General features: G+C 39.3%; 1 protein-coding gene across 4 annotated transcripts; it reads right to left on the bottom strand.

The window, feature by feature from the left end:
* Positions 1-951: 951 nt before the first annotated feature.
* ap1ar (adaptor related protein complex 1 associated regulatory protein) lies at positions 952-13,352 on the bottom strand. Of its 4 annotated transcripts, none has more exons than XM_036568623.1 (10): positions 13,010-13,352; positions 11,765-11,813; positions 11,633-11,659; positions 11,517-11,542; positions 10,955-11,051; positions 10,083-10,181; positions 9,414-9,475; positions 7,764-7,834; positions 3,984-4,106; positions 952-3,286 (listed from the first exon to the last, which is right to left on the bottom strand). In XM_036568623.1, exons 1-10 carry the CDS (start codon positions 13,078-13,080, stop codon positions 3,009-3,011), a joined length of 903 nt encoding a protein of 300 aa, XP_036424516.1. In that variant the 5' UTR covers positions 13,081-13,352; the 3' UTR covers positions 952-3,008. The 4 variants fall into 4 exon arrangements, with proteins under 4 accessions (XP_036424516.1, XP_036424514.1, XP_036424515.1 ...); XM_036568621.1 differs by having other exon boundaries at positions 7,764-7,837; XM_036568622.1 differs by having other exon boundaries at positions 9,414-9,478.
* Between the last annotated feature and the right edge of the window lie 906 nt (positions 13,353-14,258).

The following is a 14,258-nucleotide window of genomic DNA, read 5'->3' on the forward strand; positions in this document are numbered from 1 at the left end:
TGACCTTCGACCCGGCATGCTTTTGTGATGAATATTACCACATGGACTCAGGAACACTTCTACAAACTGTTGTCAATAACCATTCATTGCTGCATCCACAAATGCAAGTTAAGACTATACTACATATATACATATATCAACAATGCCGAGAAACACCGCCAACCTCTCTGGGCTTCAGCACATCTAAAATGGACTGAGGCACAGTGGAAGTGTGTATTGTGGTCTGATAAGCCAACTTTTCAGATTGTTTGTGGAAACAATGTACGTTGTATTCTCTGGGCCAAAGAAGGAAGATCCAGACTGTTACTGTATATGGTACGATATACTGTATACTTTGAAGCCAGGGTCTGTCATGATAGCGGGGTATTAGTGCCCATAGAATGAGTAACCTTCACATTTATGAACGGACATTTAAAGCTGAAAGATATAAACACATTTTGGAGCATTTTGGAGCAACATACACTTCCTTCTAAACGGTGTCTTTTTCAGGGACATCCCTGCTTATTTTCCCCTTGACAATGCCAGGCCACGTTCTGGATGTGTTATGACACGGCTGTGTAATCAGAGTGCGAGTGCTAGACTGGCCTGCCTGCCATCCAGACCTGCCTCCTACTGAAAACGTGTGGCACATTCCGCTTTTAAAACTGGATCGGTTTGCATCTCGTCCCCAAATCAATCAAATTGTTGGTTTGTGCAGAGGAGAAAACGCTGAGAAGCTTGGCCAGAAGTTCTGAGACAGCTTGCTGAGATGGAGGAAGCCTTTCAGATTGTTCTATCTGCACGACTTAAGCATGCAGCATCGCACAAACTTGTCAGTGAAGCTAATGAAGCTGCAACATGATAGAGAAAATTTCATTTCACAGCACAGAATCCAATCACTTTCAGAATTCATCTTCCATGGTGCAAGTGTGTGTGTTCTCTTTCCTTCTCTTCCAACACATCCACACAGACTGTTTATAACCCATTTCATTTTTTATTAGCAGTCAAACTCCAGTGGGAGAGACCAGAATTCCAAAACTAGTTACATTCTGTTTGAACGTCTGCTTTTCAATCAGATCTGTAGATACATATGAAACTGTGGAGGAATGGAATTGTGCAGTCTTCTTCACATTTATGAGTAAAGTTAACCTTAAGGTTGTCATGCCAACTCTTGGAATGCTCAGAATGTATTGTGTCTTTACACCACACAGGTCGGATTTAACCATGTCATTCCATTTATACAAAACATCCGCAACAACAATAAGTAATAAATTACAACAAGGCTTAACAACAGATCTTTGATCAACCTTTTCTTTCTAATCATTAAAGCTATTAACCCTCTGCTGATCTGAGGTGGAGGGAGGGAACTATTCAGTGAGCTATGTCAAAAGTAAGCAAGAATACAAAATAAAACAGCAAAAGAGGAATTTTAAAAGTGAATCCATCATATGTGTGAAGGAAGAAAGCCTGTACAGCAGCCAAACATATTTACAAGAAACTGGTCAAAAACAAACCAAAGAAGTTCCCTTTTTCACATGGTCCAAAACCTCAGTTTAGAGACCCACATCCAAGAGAAAGATGTGATAAGCAAACACACTTGCACAAAGCATAAAAATAAATCAAAATCCAATACCCATGCATACAGTACATTCAGATGGAAGTTTCTATTGTGGTTGAGAAAACTACTTTTGACATGAAGCAGAAACATCTTGAATGATTGTGCTATACAAATACATTGTACTGTACAGTGCATTCCTCTACAGGTCCCTGTATGGTACATTAAGATATGTAGTAAAACTGTATTGCCTGATAAAACTATGTCAGGTTAATGAGTGCATGCTTACTACCATGAAAAAAAACCAAAAGCCTTTCACTTTCACATCAACTGAAAGCAGGCCTCATGTGTACCTTCTTGGCCTTTTGCTTTTTCTAATGGAGTCAACATACATGATTATTGAGCCATACAGAAGAGAAGGCTTTATCACTAATTGGATATATTAATTGTACATTGACAACAGAATCACATTTATTCAGCATGTTCCTATTTGCTGGTTGAAAACTTGAGAAAATGTTTAATAGGCATTTGAAAAGTTTAACGGCAGTTGTTTTTAAAACAAGCTCAGAAGTAGCCCATTTTGACTTGTAAACCAAGACAACCAACTATTTATCTCCTCTATTTTGTTGCTGCAGTTTGTAAACACTGCTGCATTCACTAGAAGTCAAACTCTTCGTTGCACTCTATTATTTAGTTACTGGAAGTGAAAGGTAAGTGAAGGCAAGTGAAAGGTGTTTACAATTTAATCTTCAAAAAGCACTTGTGGAGTTCTTACATTTTCATTTCTGAGTGTGTCCTTGAGGCATCTGTAACACAAAGTTGTTACAATCATCTTTTCTACTTATCTAAGCTTAGTAAATGGTGGGGAGGGGGGTATTTTTTTTTAATCAAGGTGTAATTTTCTAACTACTTAAGCTTACGTAGCCTATGTACCATTTCTGTTGAAAAGAGTGCAAAAAGATTGTTTGCTCCTGATGTGTAACTGGGAGACAGATAACCGGTTTTCTCAAGATTAATGCAAGCTACAGGTCCAAGCATAACATTCAGCATCTCTGCACCACTCCCTGGTTATGACAATGAGGTATGCTTGCCCAGTCCCTGCGCAAATAAAATATTTTGAATCATTTCATTAAAACACAAAGGCTAAAACCAAATTCAAAGGGGAGGGTAATGTAATGTAATGACCAAACTATAGACAAACAGACAGACAGACAGATATGAGAATGTTTCAACCAACCCTCAATCCAAACCCTCAATGTGATTTTTTCACTAAACCCTTTTCAACAAACCCTAAATGTGACTTTTCTGCATCAGTCCAGATCTTAAAAAAATTGCACTTGATTCAAGCTCAACATCTCATAAATAAGGCTGAATTAAATGATTCTGATTACATACAGTAGAACAGCTCCAGCTTGAAGGATTACAATCAGGTACAAATCAGGTCTTCACTGCTCCATCCTCAGCCATGCTGAGACTATCTGTCCTGCTGGTCTGCGTTAGGTTTGACCTCGGCCTCCTCAGATGGCGTGTCCAGTACCGGATTAACAAATCCCTCGAATTCCTCTTCACCGTGGTCCCCGCTGTCTTCGGCATGTGCGCTGACAAAGTCGTTCTCCCACTCCAGTGCATTGGAATCTTCCGAGGCGGAGGCAGGGCCGCTGCCCAGCTGTTTACCACCGGGACGGAGCGCAGCACGCAGAATGTCCTCTTCTGTCTTAGAGCGCTCCCACGCAGGCCCCATCCGGTTCATACCTACATGAGAATGGACAGGGAGCTACATTTAGTTTATTGTCCTTTAAAACCATAGTTCAACCAAAAAGCCTAATTTACACCATGTTAAACCTTTACAACAAACGTAGTTGATCACCCGTGACGTGTTTGGTGCCTGAAGTTTACACTGGTTTTAAATTAGACGTACAATGCTAATGTAGCCAAAAAGTAATGGAAGCTTATAACCAGCCAACTGTTTAGCGTTGCCTAAATCATCACCCATTTGCCCCAAACTATGATAAGTAATCTCATACAGACTTAACCTTCAGGTTTCTACAACTGTCATTATTGTGCATTTTTTAGAACTAACCATACAAACAGTTGATTTATGGGTGAACTGTCACAAGAATTGTTACAGTATATACACGAAGAGCAGGTACAGAGCAGGTATTATTTGGGTGGTGGATCATTCTCAGCACTCCAGTGATGCTGACGTAGTGGTAGCATGTTAGTGTGTTTTGGGCTGGTATGAGTGGAACAGACACAGCAGTGAAGCTGGAGCTTTTAAACACTGTGTCTACTTACTGTCCACTCTATTAGACACAGCTACCTTGTCAGTCCCCCTTGTATGTCGATATGATTACTTCATGGGTTTTTTGCCTAAAGTACAGTGCATAAATGTGTAATGATATTTAAAATTTTATTTGCAAATGATTGCATTACAGAAGTCCTTCCTCACCCTCCTCATCCTCCCACTCCAGGTCAAGCGAGGTGGCATCGTCGTTAGTGGAGCGAGTTTTACTGGTGAAGTCCCAGCTGCTCTCTGTGTTAGGAGTCACTACATTTGTCTCAGAAGACAGTCCTGCCAATACACACACACACACACACACACACACACACACACAATACCTGTAAGTTATTCAGGATCCATCAAATAAGAAAGCAAATAAAATGAAATTGACAAAGTTCTTGGGTCAATCCATCTCCAGCCATTGAAGGACTGCCGACTGATCATCTGCTTTGCTTTATACTTTCAGGAAGAGATTTCATTGTGCCCTATAGACAGAGTACACACATTTAGCACATCTATCTTCATTAGTTTCTGAGATATGAAGGCTTTAAAAAGTAGGCTTTAATGTTTAATTTTATGTCACGGCTCAGTACGGCAAGTGCAGGGTGTATTATCTACAACCCCATTTTCAAAACAGTTGGGACGCTGTGCAGAATGTAAATAAAATTAGGATGCAATGATATGCAAATCATGTAAACCATATTTTTAAAGGAAAATACAAAGATAACATATAAAATGTTGAAACTGAGAAAATGTATTGTTTTTTAAAAAAAATATGCCCATTTTGAATTTGATGCTAACAACACGATCCAAAATGTTGGGACGGGGACATGTTTGTCACTGTGTTTCATCCTCTCTTTTTTTTAGCAATACTCTGTAAGTGTTTGGGAACTGTGGAGACCAACAGCTGTAGTTTTTCTTTTTTACTACAGGATTTCAGCTGCTTAACAGTTCAGGTTCTCCTTTGTCATATTTTTCATTTTATAATGTGCCAGATGTTTTCAGTGGTGACAGTTCTGGACTGCAGGCAGGACAGATTAACACCTGGACTCTTAATACAGAGCCATGCTGCTGTAATACATGCAAAATGTGGGTTGGCATTGTCTTGCAGACATAATCAAGGCCTTCCCTGAAAAAGACGTTGTCTGAATGGCAACATATGTTGAGCACAAGCTGAGTGGTCTTTAGCACGGAGGACTGTGTCCATGATTTCCAAAAAGAGTTTCAAAATGTTGATTTGTCGGACCACAGGACACTTTTCCACTTCCCCTCAGTCCATTTTAAATGAGCTCAGGCCCAGAGAAGGTGGCAGCATTCCTGGACCCTTTTTATATATGATTTCTTCTTTGCATCTTAGAGGTTTAACTTGCATTTGTAGATGCAGCAACAAATTGTTTTCATAGACAGTGGTTTTTTAGAAGTGTTTCTGAGCCCATGCAGTGATTTCCACTACAGAATCATGTCTGTTTTTAATGCAGTGCTGCCTGAGGACCCAAAGATCATGGCCAGCAAATACTGGTTTTTGGTATTGTCCCTTGCATACAGAGATTTCTTCAGATTCTCTAAATATTTTAATGTTATTATGTACCATACATGATAAAAAAAAGTTAATTGCTATTTTATGAAATGTTATTCTTGAATTGTTGCACTATTTGATCGAGCAGTCTTTTACAGAGTGTTCAACTCCTCCTCATCTTTACTTTTGAAAGACTTTCTGAGATGCTTTTTTATACCCAATCGTGTTACTGACCTGTTGCCAATCAACCACCAGCTGTTTTTTTTTTGCATTACACAACTTTACCAGCCTTTTGTTGCCCCCGTCCCAACTTTTTTGGAACATGTTGTTGGCATCAAATTCAAAATGGGCATATGTATTTTTTTAAAAACAATAGAATTTCTCAGTTTCAACGTTTGATATGTTGTCTTTGTACTATTTTCAATGAAACATGTTTTGAATGATTTGCAGATCATTGCATTTTGTTTTTATTTACATTTGCACACCATCTCAACTTTTTTGGAAATGGGGTTGTACAAACAGGTATGGAAGTGAGGAAGTCTTGTGTGCTGAGGGGATGTACTGAACATAACATAAAGAGAGTGGTACTGAGGTGCTTGTGGAACCTTGGTTGAGTCAGGGATTGAACCGCAGAGCACAGCCACCAGGGACGGCAGTGTACTGCACTACCATGGCATACTCAAACAAAGCAGAATGTATAACAAGGGGAAAACCAAAATGACAAGACTCTTTTACTCTAATGCACTGATTTGTCTCTTCTCTTTTCCTTTTACAGCTCCCTTTTCCTTTTCTCTTTGATTTGGAGCCTTTGTCTTTTTTTCATTTTTACATTTACAGCTCCCTTTCTCTCCTTTTCTACTCGCTTTGGAATAGTTTCTCTTTCTTTTCCTTTTACTTTGAAGCTTTTCTCGTTTCTCTTTTCTTTTTTCTCTTTGTTTTGTACTGTTACCAGCTAGCCCTCTACAAAGGTGCAGCATTTTCACTGAGTGTGTCCAGGGTTTAAACAGGCACTCCTCCAACTGAGCAGCATTAAGGCAATCAGCCCAGAGCTTTCTGGGAATTGGAGTCCTTGGCGGAGGTTGCCCTAGAGGAGCACCGCTGCTGCTCTCTGCTGGCAGCAGGCGGCATTGAGCGCCCCCTTACATTTCAGTAGTTGAGAGTTATTAATTAAACAGTAATAACTTACCAAAAAAAAATTTAATAAAAATAACACCTACAGCATCTCTATCCCACAAAAAACTAAAGTAAATTCTAGCCTAGTGTTTGGCACACTATATACTCAGAGCAATAAATTAAATAATTAAACAAATCCGAGAGAGCCAGTTTTCTAAAATCTGAATAATCTGAAGCCATTTTACTCTGCATTTTAATATTTGATACTGGGTGAACCATATTAGTAACAAAGCACTTTTATACAATGTTCCCTCATTTCAGGTAACCATATGTAATAAGAACAATTAATAGTCTTACTTTGATAGCAATGGTTTTGCTGATTTTTTTTTTCTTGTTGATTTTCTAAGAGAAAACATCTAAATTTAAATGTGGCATTTAGGGCATTTTGGGAAAAATAACACAAAATATACAACATGGAATTTGTCCAGGGGAGCCCAAACTATCGCATATGATTGCATGTGGCTATGCCACCATGTTTCACAAATGAGGTGGTATTCCTGGGATCATGGCCCGTTTGTTATCTTCACATATTTTTTCACTTAATATTTGGCTATAAGAATGTCTTGAATTTTTTTTTTTATAGGCACTTTTTGGCAAATTGTAACTCTTCTTTTCTGTTAAGCCATTACCAGCGGTTTGTATCTTGTGGTAAACTTTCCAAAGACACGCTGGTGTATCTTTCTCTTTATTGTATCTATTCCTGTATCTGTGACTCTGTTCTTTGGGACTGTGTTCTTGATCAGATTTCTTCATGATTGAAAGTATTCCCTGACCATCCACCACTGTGGCCTTCCATCAACTGCCATGTTGTTTGCTATTGATAAGCTCACTTTTGCTTGTTCTTCTTCATAATGTACCAAAACACTACATTTTGGTACAGGTAATGTTTCGTCTCTTATCGATTCCAGCCTGAGGATCTGCTTTACTGCCACTGACATTTTGATTCTTATGTATGAGAGTTACTTATGTTCAGAGACAAAAGTTACATACTCCAGATGCAAACGCTGTATCTAGAATTTAGTCTAGACCTTTTGTTAGCTCTCTTTTTCATGGAATTATGATGCAATAGTACACTGTGGATAAAGAAACAACTGAGGCACCGCTATTGTTGGTTCACCCACAAAGACATAAAGACCTTCAAATTAAAGTTTCAATTGTCACTGTCTTTTATTTAAGGTCTAAATGTATTGTAATACAGAACCAAAAAAAAAGAACGAAAACTGCACCACTTTAAAATCAGATGGGTGATGAGTACTCACGGCTGCTGCGAAACGCCTCCGACTGAGCCTTCACACTCTGCAGGTACACTTCAAACTCTCCACCTGATGGCCTGCTGCAGAAACACACAAAGGGAAACGCAGCTGAGAACACAGATCAGTTACGCTGCCTGCCTGTCACACTGCTCTTTACACTTACACATTCTTTATAAATAGAGACATACAGTTTAGCATTTAGCTTCTAGAAAAAAAAGTTTCTCTTTGAGTTGAAAACCTTTGCTGAGATCAATGTGCAGGACCTATTTTGAACACCTACCAGAACCCAACACCTTTTTCCTCGACCCACAGCATAACCTAGTTTTAAATACGACCTGTGCATTTCAGTACTGTCTCCCTATGGACGCCTACAGTACACTGTACCAAAATATCACATATTAAATATGCCACTTTGCTACCCCAAATGTGCACCAAAAAAATTTGCTCCGTAACTGTTTTACAAGAAAACTTCCAGGAACCAAGCTGAATCAGTAACTGTGTTCAATAGACAGTTATTGAATGCCAACAGATCGTCACAACTGTGAGTGAACACTGGGCACTTTGCGGTCTAATATTACAACAGCTCCATATATCACAGCAAACTAGGATAGTACAACACTGTTTGTTCTATCCTAAATGAGGACCTGCATGTATCTGTTACAAAAAGTGGCAGCCAGTGAAGGAACACAATTTTAAGTGTGAATTAATTTTGTTCCTCAGAAAGCTCCCAAACAATAGAATGACGTTAAAGCTGAACACAACACAGGCATAGCCAGCTTTCATCATTCGTTCAGCTGCAAAAAAGATGACTTTCTTCAGCACAGCATACTAACTGATCAATAGATTGTTTATATCAGACAAAACAGGCCATTTGGCACTAAAAGGAACAGCCTAATCTCCACTGCTGAGTATGGTGGAGGATCTGTGATGATTTGGGACTGTTTTTCCCCCAAATGCCCTAGAACCCTTGTTAGGATACATGGCATCATGGACTTAAAATGAAAACATACATCCAAATCCAAACAAAAGTGGTTCAAATACCACAAAATCAAGCTTTTGACATGGCCATCCCAGTGCCCCCATTTAAACCCCATTGAAAACCTGCAGAGTGAGCTAAAGAAGACCAAAAGAGAGGACCTAGGACCCTGGGGCACTGGAAGAGATATGGTATTGCCAAGTGGTCTCAGATTCCTTGCTCTGTATTTCTCCAATCTCATTAAACTTTACAAGAGAAGACCTGTTACTGTTATGTTGGTAAACAGCACAAAATACTAAATGCTAATAACTGTGACATGTAACATGACATGGAATTAATTAATTTACATTTGATTTGCTTTTCATTCATTTTTCAATTGTTAAAAAATAAATGTTGTACTTCTTACTCTTTCAAAAAATGATGAAAACATGTAAAGGACACTTTTCTGTAAAACATGACTGCATGCACAACAATAACCTTTTACCAAATTCAAGTAATGAATAAAATATCTCCTTATCTGCCAATGAACACATATGTGGAAAATCTGAACGTCTCAGCTTGTTTTAATAATCTATGATTGAGATTTAGTCAACATTATGCGCTTGTTATTGTCCTCAAGATCAGTCTCTTCCAAGGGTTAAAGAATAGCACATTAGAGCTAGACTGAGAGTTGTACTCACTGCTTGCGATGAGTGCCGCTGCCCTCTGCCTCCGCTCTTCCCCTGCTCCTCTGTGCCAGCTGCTGCTTTCAAAAACACAGAACACTTTAGCGATGACAACTCAATCAGTTGGCGAGATACCTCAAATCTCTCTCCTGTTTTAGCAAAAGTAACACTTCTAAAAATAAGATCTCATATGCAATTTTAATTACACAAACTTTGCCACTCTGAGTATATGTAGTCTGAAATGTCCTGGCAGATGGTGCAAACATATACCAGCCAGGCAATGCAGAGATGAAAAATGAACATTAAAGAAATAAGTGCAAATAAAAGTATAAACAACATAAACAACTTATTTAAAAGAAGGAATATGGAAGATGTGCAGATTATACGGGTGCTTTTTTCCAGTATTGGATTCCTTATTTTATGTATTTATTTTTTACAATATTGGCAGAATTGTGAAGACTGAAGAAATATCAAACCAGAACTGCTGGAGCAACATCAAATGCCGTCAATGTTAACTTTAAACGTTTAGGCAGGGAAAGCCATGTCACATACTTATTTGACAAGGCTATTACATTTGCTTTCGCAGTAAAACTGGCCACATGTCTTGCAAATGTGTGAAGGAAAAGGGTGTGGCAGGAGGCAGGGTAAGAGAAGGGCTGGGCGTGCTCAGTGCAGACGCCTCACCTCCTTTAGCTTTCGCTCCTTTGCGAGCCTCGCAGCCTCGCGCTGGGCTGTGTATATAGCCTCCTCTTCTAGCCTTAACTTCTCTTCCTGTGCCACTAACTGAACAGAAATAAAACAAAAAAGGGGGGGAGGTTAACTAAACCAAAGAAAGAAATTAATAGCAGGAATGAAAAGCAATGAAATGCAACAGAGAAACTGCAAATTAATCAACGGAAATGAAGAAAAACTTAAATATAAGGTTGACCAGATTAAACAGCCCTAGTGTAAACTCCTCTGAATATGACTAATCTTTTTGCTAAGACTTTCACCAAGGCTTTCTGAGAAAGTAGATAAAAAGGTTTACATTTTTGTTCAAATTACTAAATTCACATACCTACTTCATAACTTTTTTTCTGAACAACATTTAAAACTGCTGATAAGGCTATTTAAACGTTTAAACTTCACACAAATAGCATGAGAAATAAGCAGCTCTTGGGACAATATGACTCTCACAAAAATGGTCTTAATGAATGCAACTAAAGTCACATGCAAAAGTTTGAAACCCCCCCAACAAAACTGCATGTTTTGTTGATTTTTTTTTAAGTGAAATAAAGTTACCACATCCTCTACAGGGAAAAAACTTAGCATTTTTCTGCTAATTTAGTGCACAACTTCAATTTAGTTAGTTGACCTTAAAAAAAGGTCATGCCATAACTTCAGCACAAACATCATTAAATGTTTTATTCTCTTCCAAATATTTACAATTCATCACATGAACAATAATGTGTGCATTTAAATGCACAGAACTGTGTTCTCTGTAGAGAATGTGTCAACTTATTTTCACTTAGAAAATTAAAAAGAAACACGTAATTTGACCAGGTGATCAGCCATACCTCTGCATTTAGCTTCTCATCGATGAGTGTCTGCTTGTCGGCAATAGCAATGTAGCACTGTTCCTTCAGATGGCCAATCTCCTCCTCGTTGATGGGCCTGAACCAATAAGACAAGAGTGGTCAGGGTCAGAGGCCTCATGTGACAACCAGAGAGCACACAAGCCTAGCCTTCATGTGCCAGGGTTGTGATACAGGCATCTTTCATTAAGCATTTACACCCAACTACTTTCACAAAAATGTGACACTGAAATAATGAAATTAGGCCTCTGAGGAAAAAGGCAATTTGCAGTAATTAACCTGCTGTCCAGCTGTGCAGGTTTTAAAAACTTGATTGAGCTCTGCTAGTATTAAGGGCTTAAAGGAAATATTTCTCAATATGAAACAGTCTTCACTCTAGAATTGTTCTAGCAGGACATGAAGCCTGCAGTTCACATCCACACTGCAGCAAGACGGAAATATGCTAAAAAGTCTGCAGTAACAAGTTTTCAACCCCATTGTTTTTGTAGCTTTAATGTTAGTTACGTCTACAGATAGTATGCAAAAGCAGAAGAAAACACTTTACCTTTGACAACTCTGTGAACTCTCACCCTAAAAAAAAGAACAGATATTATGAAAGAAAATTCATTAGCTATCCTTTTGTAACTTTACTCTTTATTCAAGAATTGATTCGGCTCTCACCTCATCACTCTCCACAAGGTTCTCAAACTGCAAAACAGACAACAGAGAGAAGAGTATTAGTGTAAGAGGCCCTCACACTTCAGCAAAAATTGCAATGAAAGAATAAAGAAAAGAAAAACAAAGACAACTCACCTCTATTGTGTAGTGTTCGCCTACTGTGCTGCTTCGAAAATACTTAGAGCTGTCGGCAAAAAGTAGCAAAGACTGATAATGGGAACTTTCAGACTTATTAAAAAATATAGGAGAATAACAAGGGGACTATCTGTGTGTCTACACCAGGAGTCAAAAGTACCTACTCATAGGTTTCATTTTGTTTATAACTGTTTTCTGTGTTTTAAGACAATAATAAGATTATTTGACCAAACAGGGCTAATTAACCGTCGCCCTCCTTCACCACAGCACAACTGTTTGGCTGAAATGCATTAACCAAGACAGACATTTCACTTATTAACTTTTCATGAGAAACATACAGTAATGTGAATAAGGTTATGTAAGTTTTCACAATACACGTCACAATATTTACTTTTTCTGACATCTAATAAGTAGGTACAGACAAAGCAGAGCCAATATTAAAAAGACTATTAAACAGTGCTAAAAGAGTATTAAAAATACTGTCAAAAACTAGGAATACAATGATTTGTTTTGCATATTATACACACTGTACCGTGCTAAATCCAACTAATTATGCTCTCATTCCAACGAAACTTGCAGTTGGGAAGGGTTTTGAGTACTGGTGATATGCACGATACAGAAAAGCATAACTGATAACGATACATACTGTCGACTTGCCCAGCCCTGTAGTGTTAGCGATACATTCATACATAGACATTAGTCTGAATGTTTATATTTGTTTCAGAAACAACTCTCAAGAAAATTTAAAGAAATTTAAAAATGTATGGGTCAACTTTTCAGTGGCAGTGTAACTGTTAGGTTTCCACAAGTAAGTGAGTGAATGTCAGGGGCTGCAGTGCTCATGAACACGTACACTGAACACCTGCTAACATGTAGCTAGCTAACTTAGCTAATTCCAGGCAGGCTGCCTGTGGCTGTGGTGCGGGGCGGGGTCCTGTTTCACCGAAGCCTATGTTAGCCAGTAGGCTAACTGACACGCAAACACGGACACACCGGCACCAACTTGCTGTTCTGCGTCTTCCAGTAAGGAACAAGTAGTTCTGTGAGACTTGGCAGACTGAATAGACGCTACAACAGTCATACCTTGCTAGCTAGCTAGATAACAAGCTAGCAAACTAAAACTGAGCGGCTTCCTCCAGCGCACCTAATCGCACGGGACAGGTGCCAGATGTTGTTCATCCTAGCCGGTGAGTACAGTCAAGACGATAACTACTGATAGAACACAAACATATTAAGCACACTTACCCCCCTCCTCTCTGAATTCTGTTGGCTTCCCTTCTAAATAGCCCCAAACATTGAGTCCAGCAGTTCCCCATGGCATTCTGTCCGAGCGCTGGAGCTAAAGGCAGCAGCAGCAGCACACAGTGAACAGATCAGAGGTCAGCCTGTTTCCATTCCATTCAGATCTCGCTACCAGCTCGCTGTAAACAACGTCAGCGCCATGCAGAAAATAAGGCGTCGTACACAATTATGCATGTCTGCTTAAGATTATAAATACAGGTATTCCACCGGCTGCTGGAGGTGTATTCACAGAGCAGCAAAGTCCATAGGCGGCTAGCACGGTGGCCAGCTAACCTATTGTTTCCTCTTCCTCACTGTAACACGTGATCGACTACGCAAAGCCAGTTGGTTGACAGTGCGCCACCTCAAATGAGCACTAGGGGGAGACAAACGCCAATAATTTCCTAAAAGTGGAACTGTAAATCCTTGAAAGACCTTACAGAGTCCTGACCTCTTTCATGTCTTCTGTACCTGGATTAGTAGGGAATCCTTTCATATTCTCAAGCAATGGGGCATTACCCATTAACTCACCCAAACAGAACCCTTACTGTGTCTGTAAGGTCACAGGGATTAAAATGAAATAAGCCACTTTATTTCGATGCTTGGCATCAAGCTGCGCAAATCTCGCGTCACAGCAGGTAACACTGTGGGCCCAGATTGTTTGATAGGTTCAGCAACTCCACCTTTTACACACCGTCACTTTCAAACACTATCATACGATTATCCACACACGAACACACACCTGCTCCTGTCAGCAGGGCTGTGGGGTTCTTAATGAAAAGTAGATTATACCTGTAGACTGGGATCCCCATAAGAGCACAGGTGGGATTGTTTGTTGTGGTGATTCAGTTAAGTGGAAAAAAACAAAAACATGCATGTCATTAACCATGACCATCGAGCATGAAGGTTATCCTTCAGGCACAAGTGTCAATAATTGTTCTTCTGATTAATACTCGCATTGTTTTTCTGCTCTAATTATGGTAATGTACTGAACATTTATTTGCTGAGGCATATGTGGTTTATGTCAGTACTGCTGTTTGCAAAGTCTAGCGACATATTTAACCTAGAAAGACCAGAATGACCTCCTTGAAATTCACATCTAGGGGAGGTTACGTTTGCTCAGTGATGTTTTTTGTGTCTCTTGGTGTGGTTCACTGTGGTAAGTTATAGATTTCAGAACGGGGCAACTTTAGTCTTCACAAGTCCCAGCTGT

This window comes from Colossoma macropomum, unplaced genomic scaffold, assembly GCF_904425465.1.
Source record: "Colossoma macropomum unplaced genomic scaffold, Colossoma_macropomum, whole genome shotgun sequence".
Taxonomy (NCBI): Eukaryota; Metazoa; Chordata; class Actinopteri; order Characiformes; family Serrasalmidae; genus Colossoma; species Colossoma macropomum.

Excerpts from the sequence above, each read along its gene's own strand:
- ap1ar (XM_036568620.1), bottom strand. The coding sequence starts at position 13,080 with ATGGGGAACTGCTGGACTCAATGTTTGGGGCTATTTAGAAGGGAAGCC. Across the intron at positions 11,543-11,632 it reads ACCTTGTGGAGAGTGATGAG|GGTGAGAGTTCACAGAGTTG; the intron begins GTGAGAGCCGAA and ends TCTTTTTTTTAG. Across the intron at positions 10,182-10,954 it reads ATGAGAAGCTAAATGCAGAG|TTAGTGGCACAGGAAGAGAA; the intron begins GTATGGCTGATC and ends ATTTCTGTTCAG.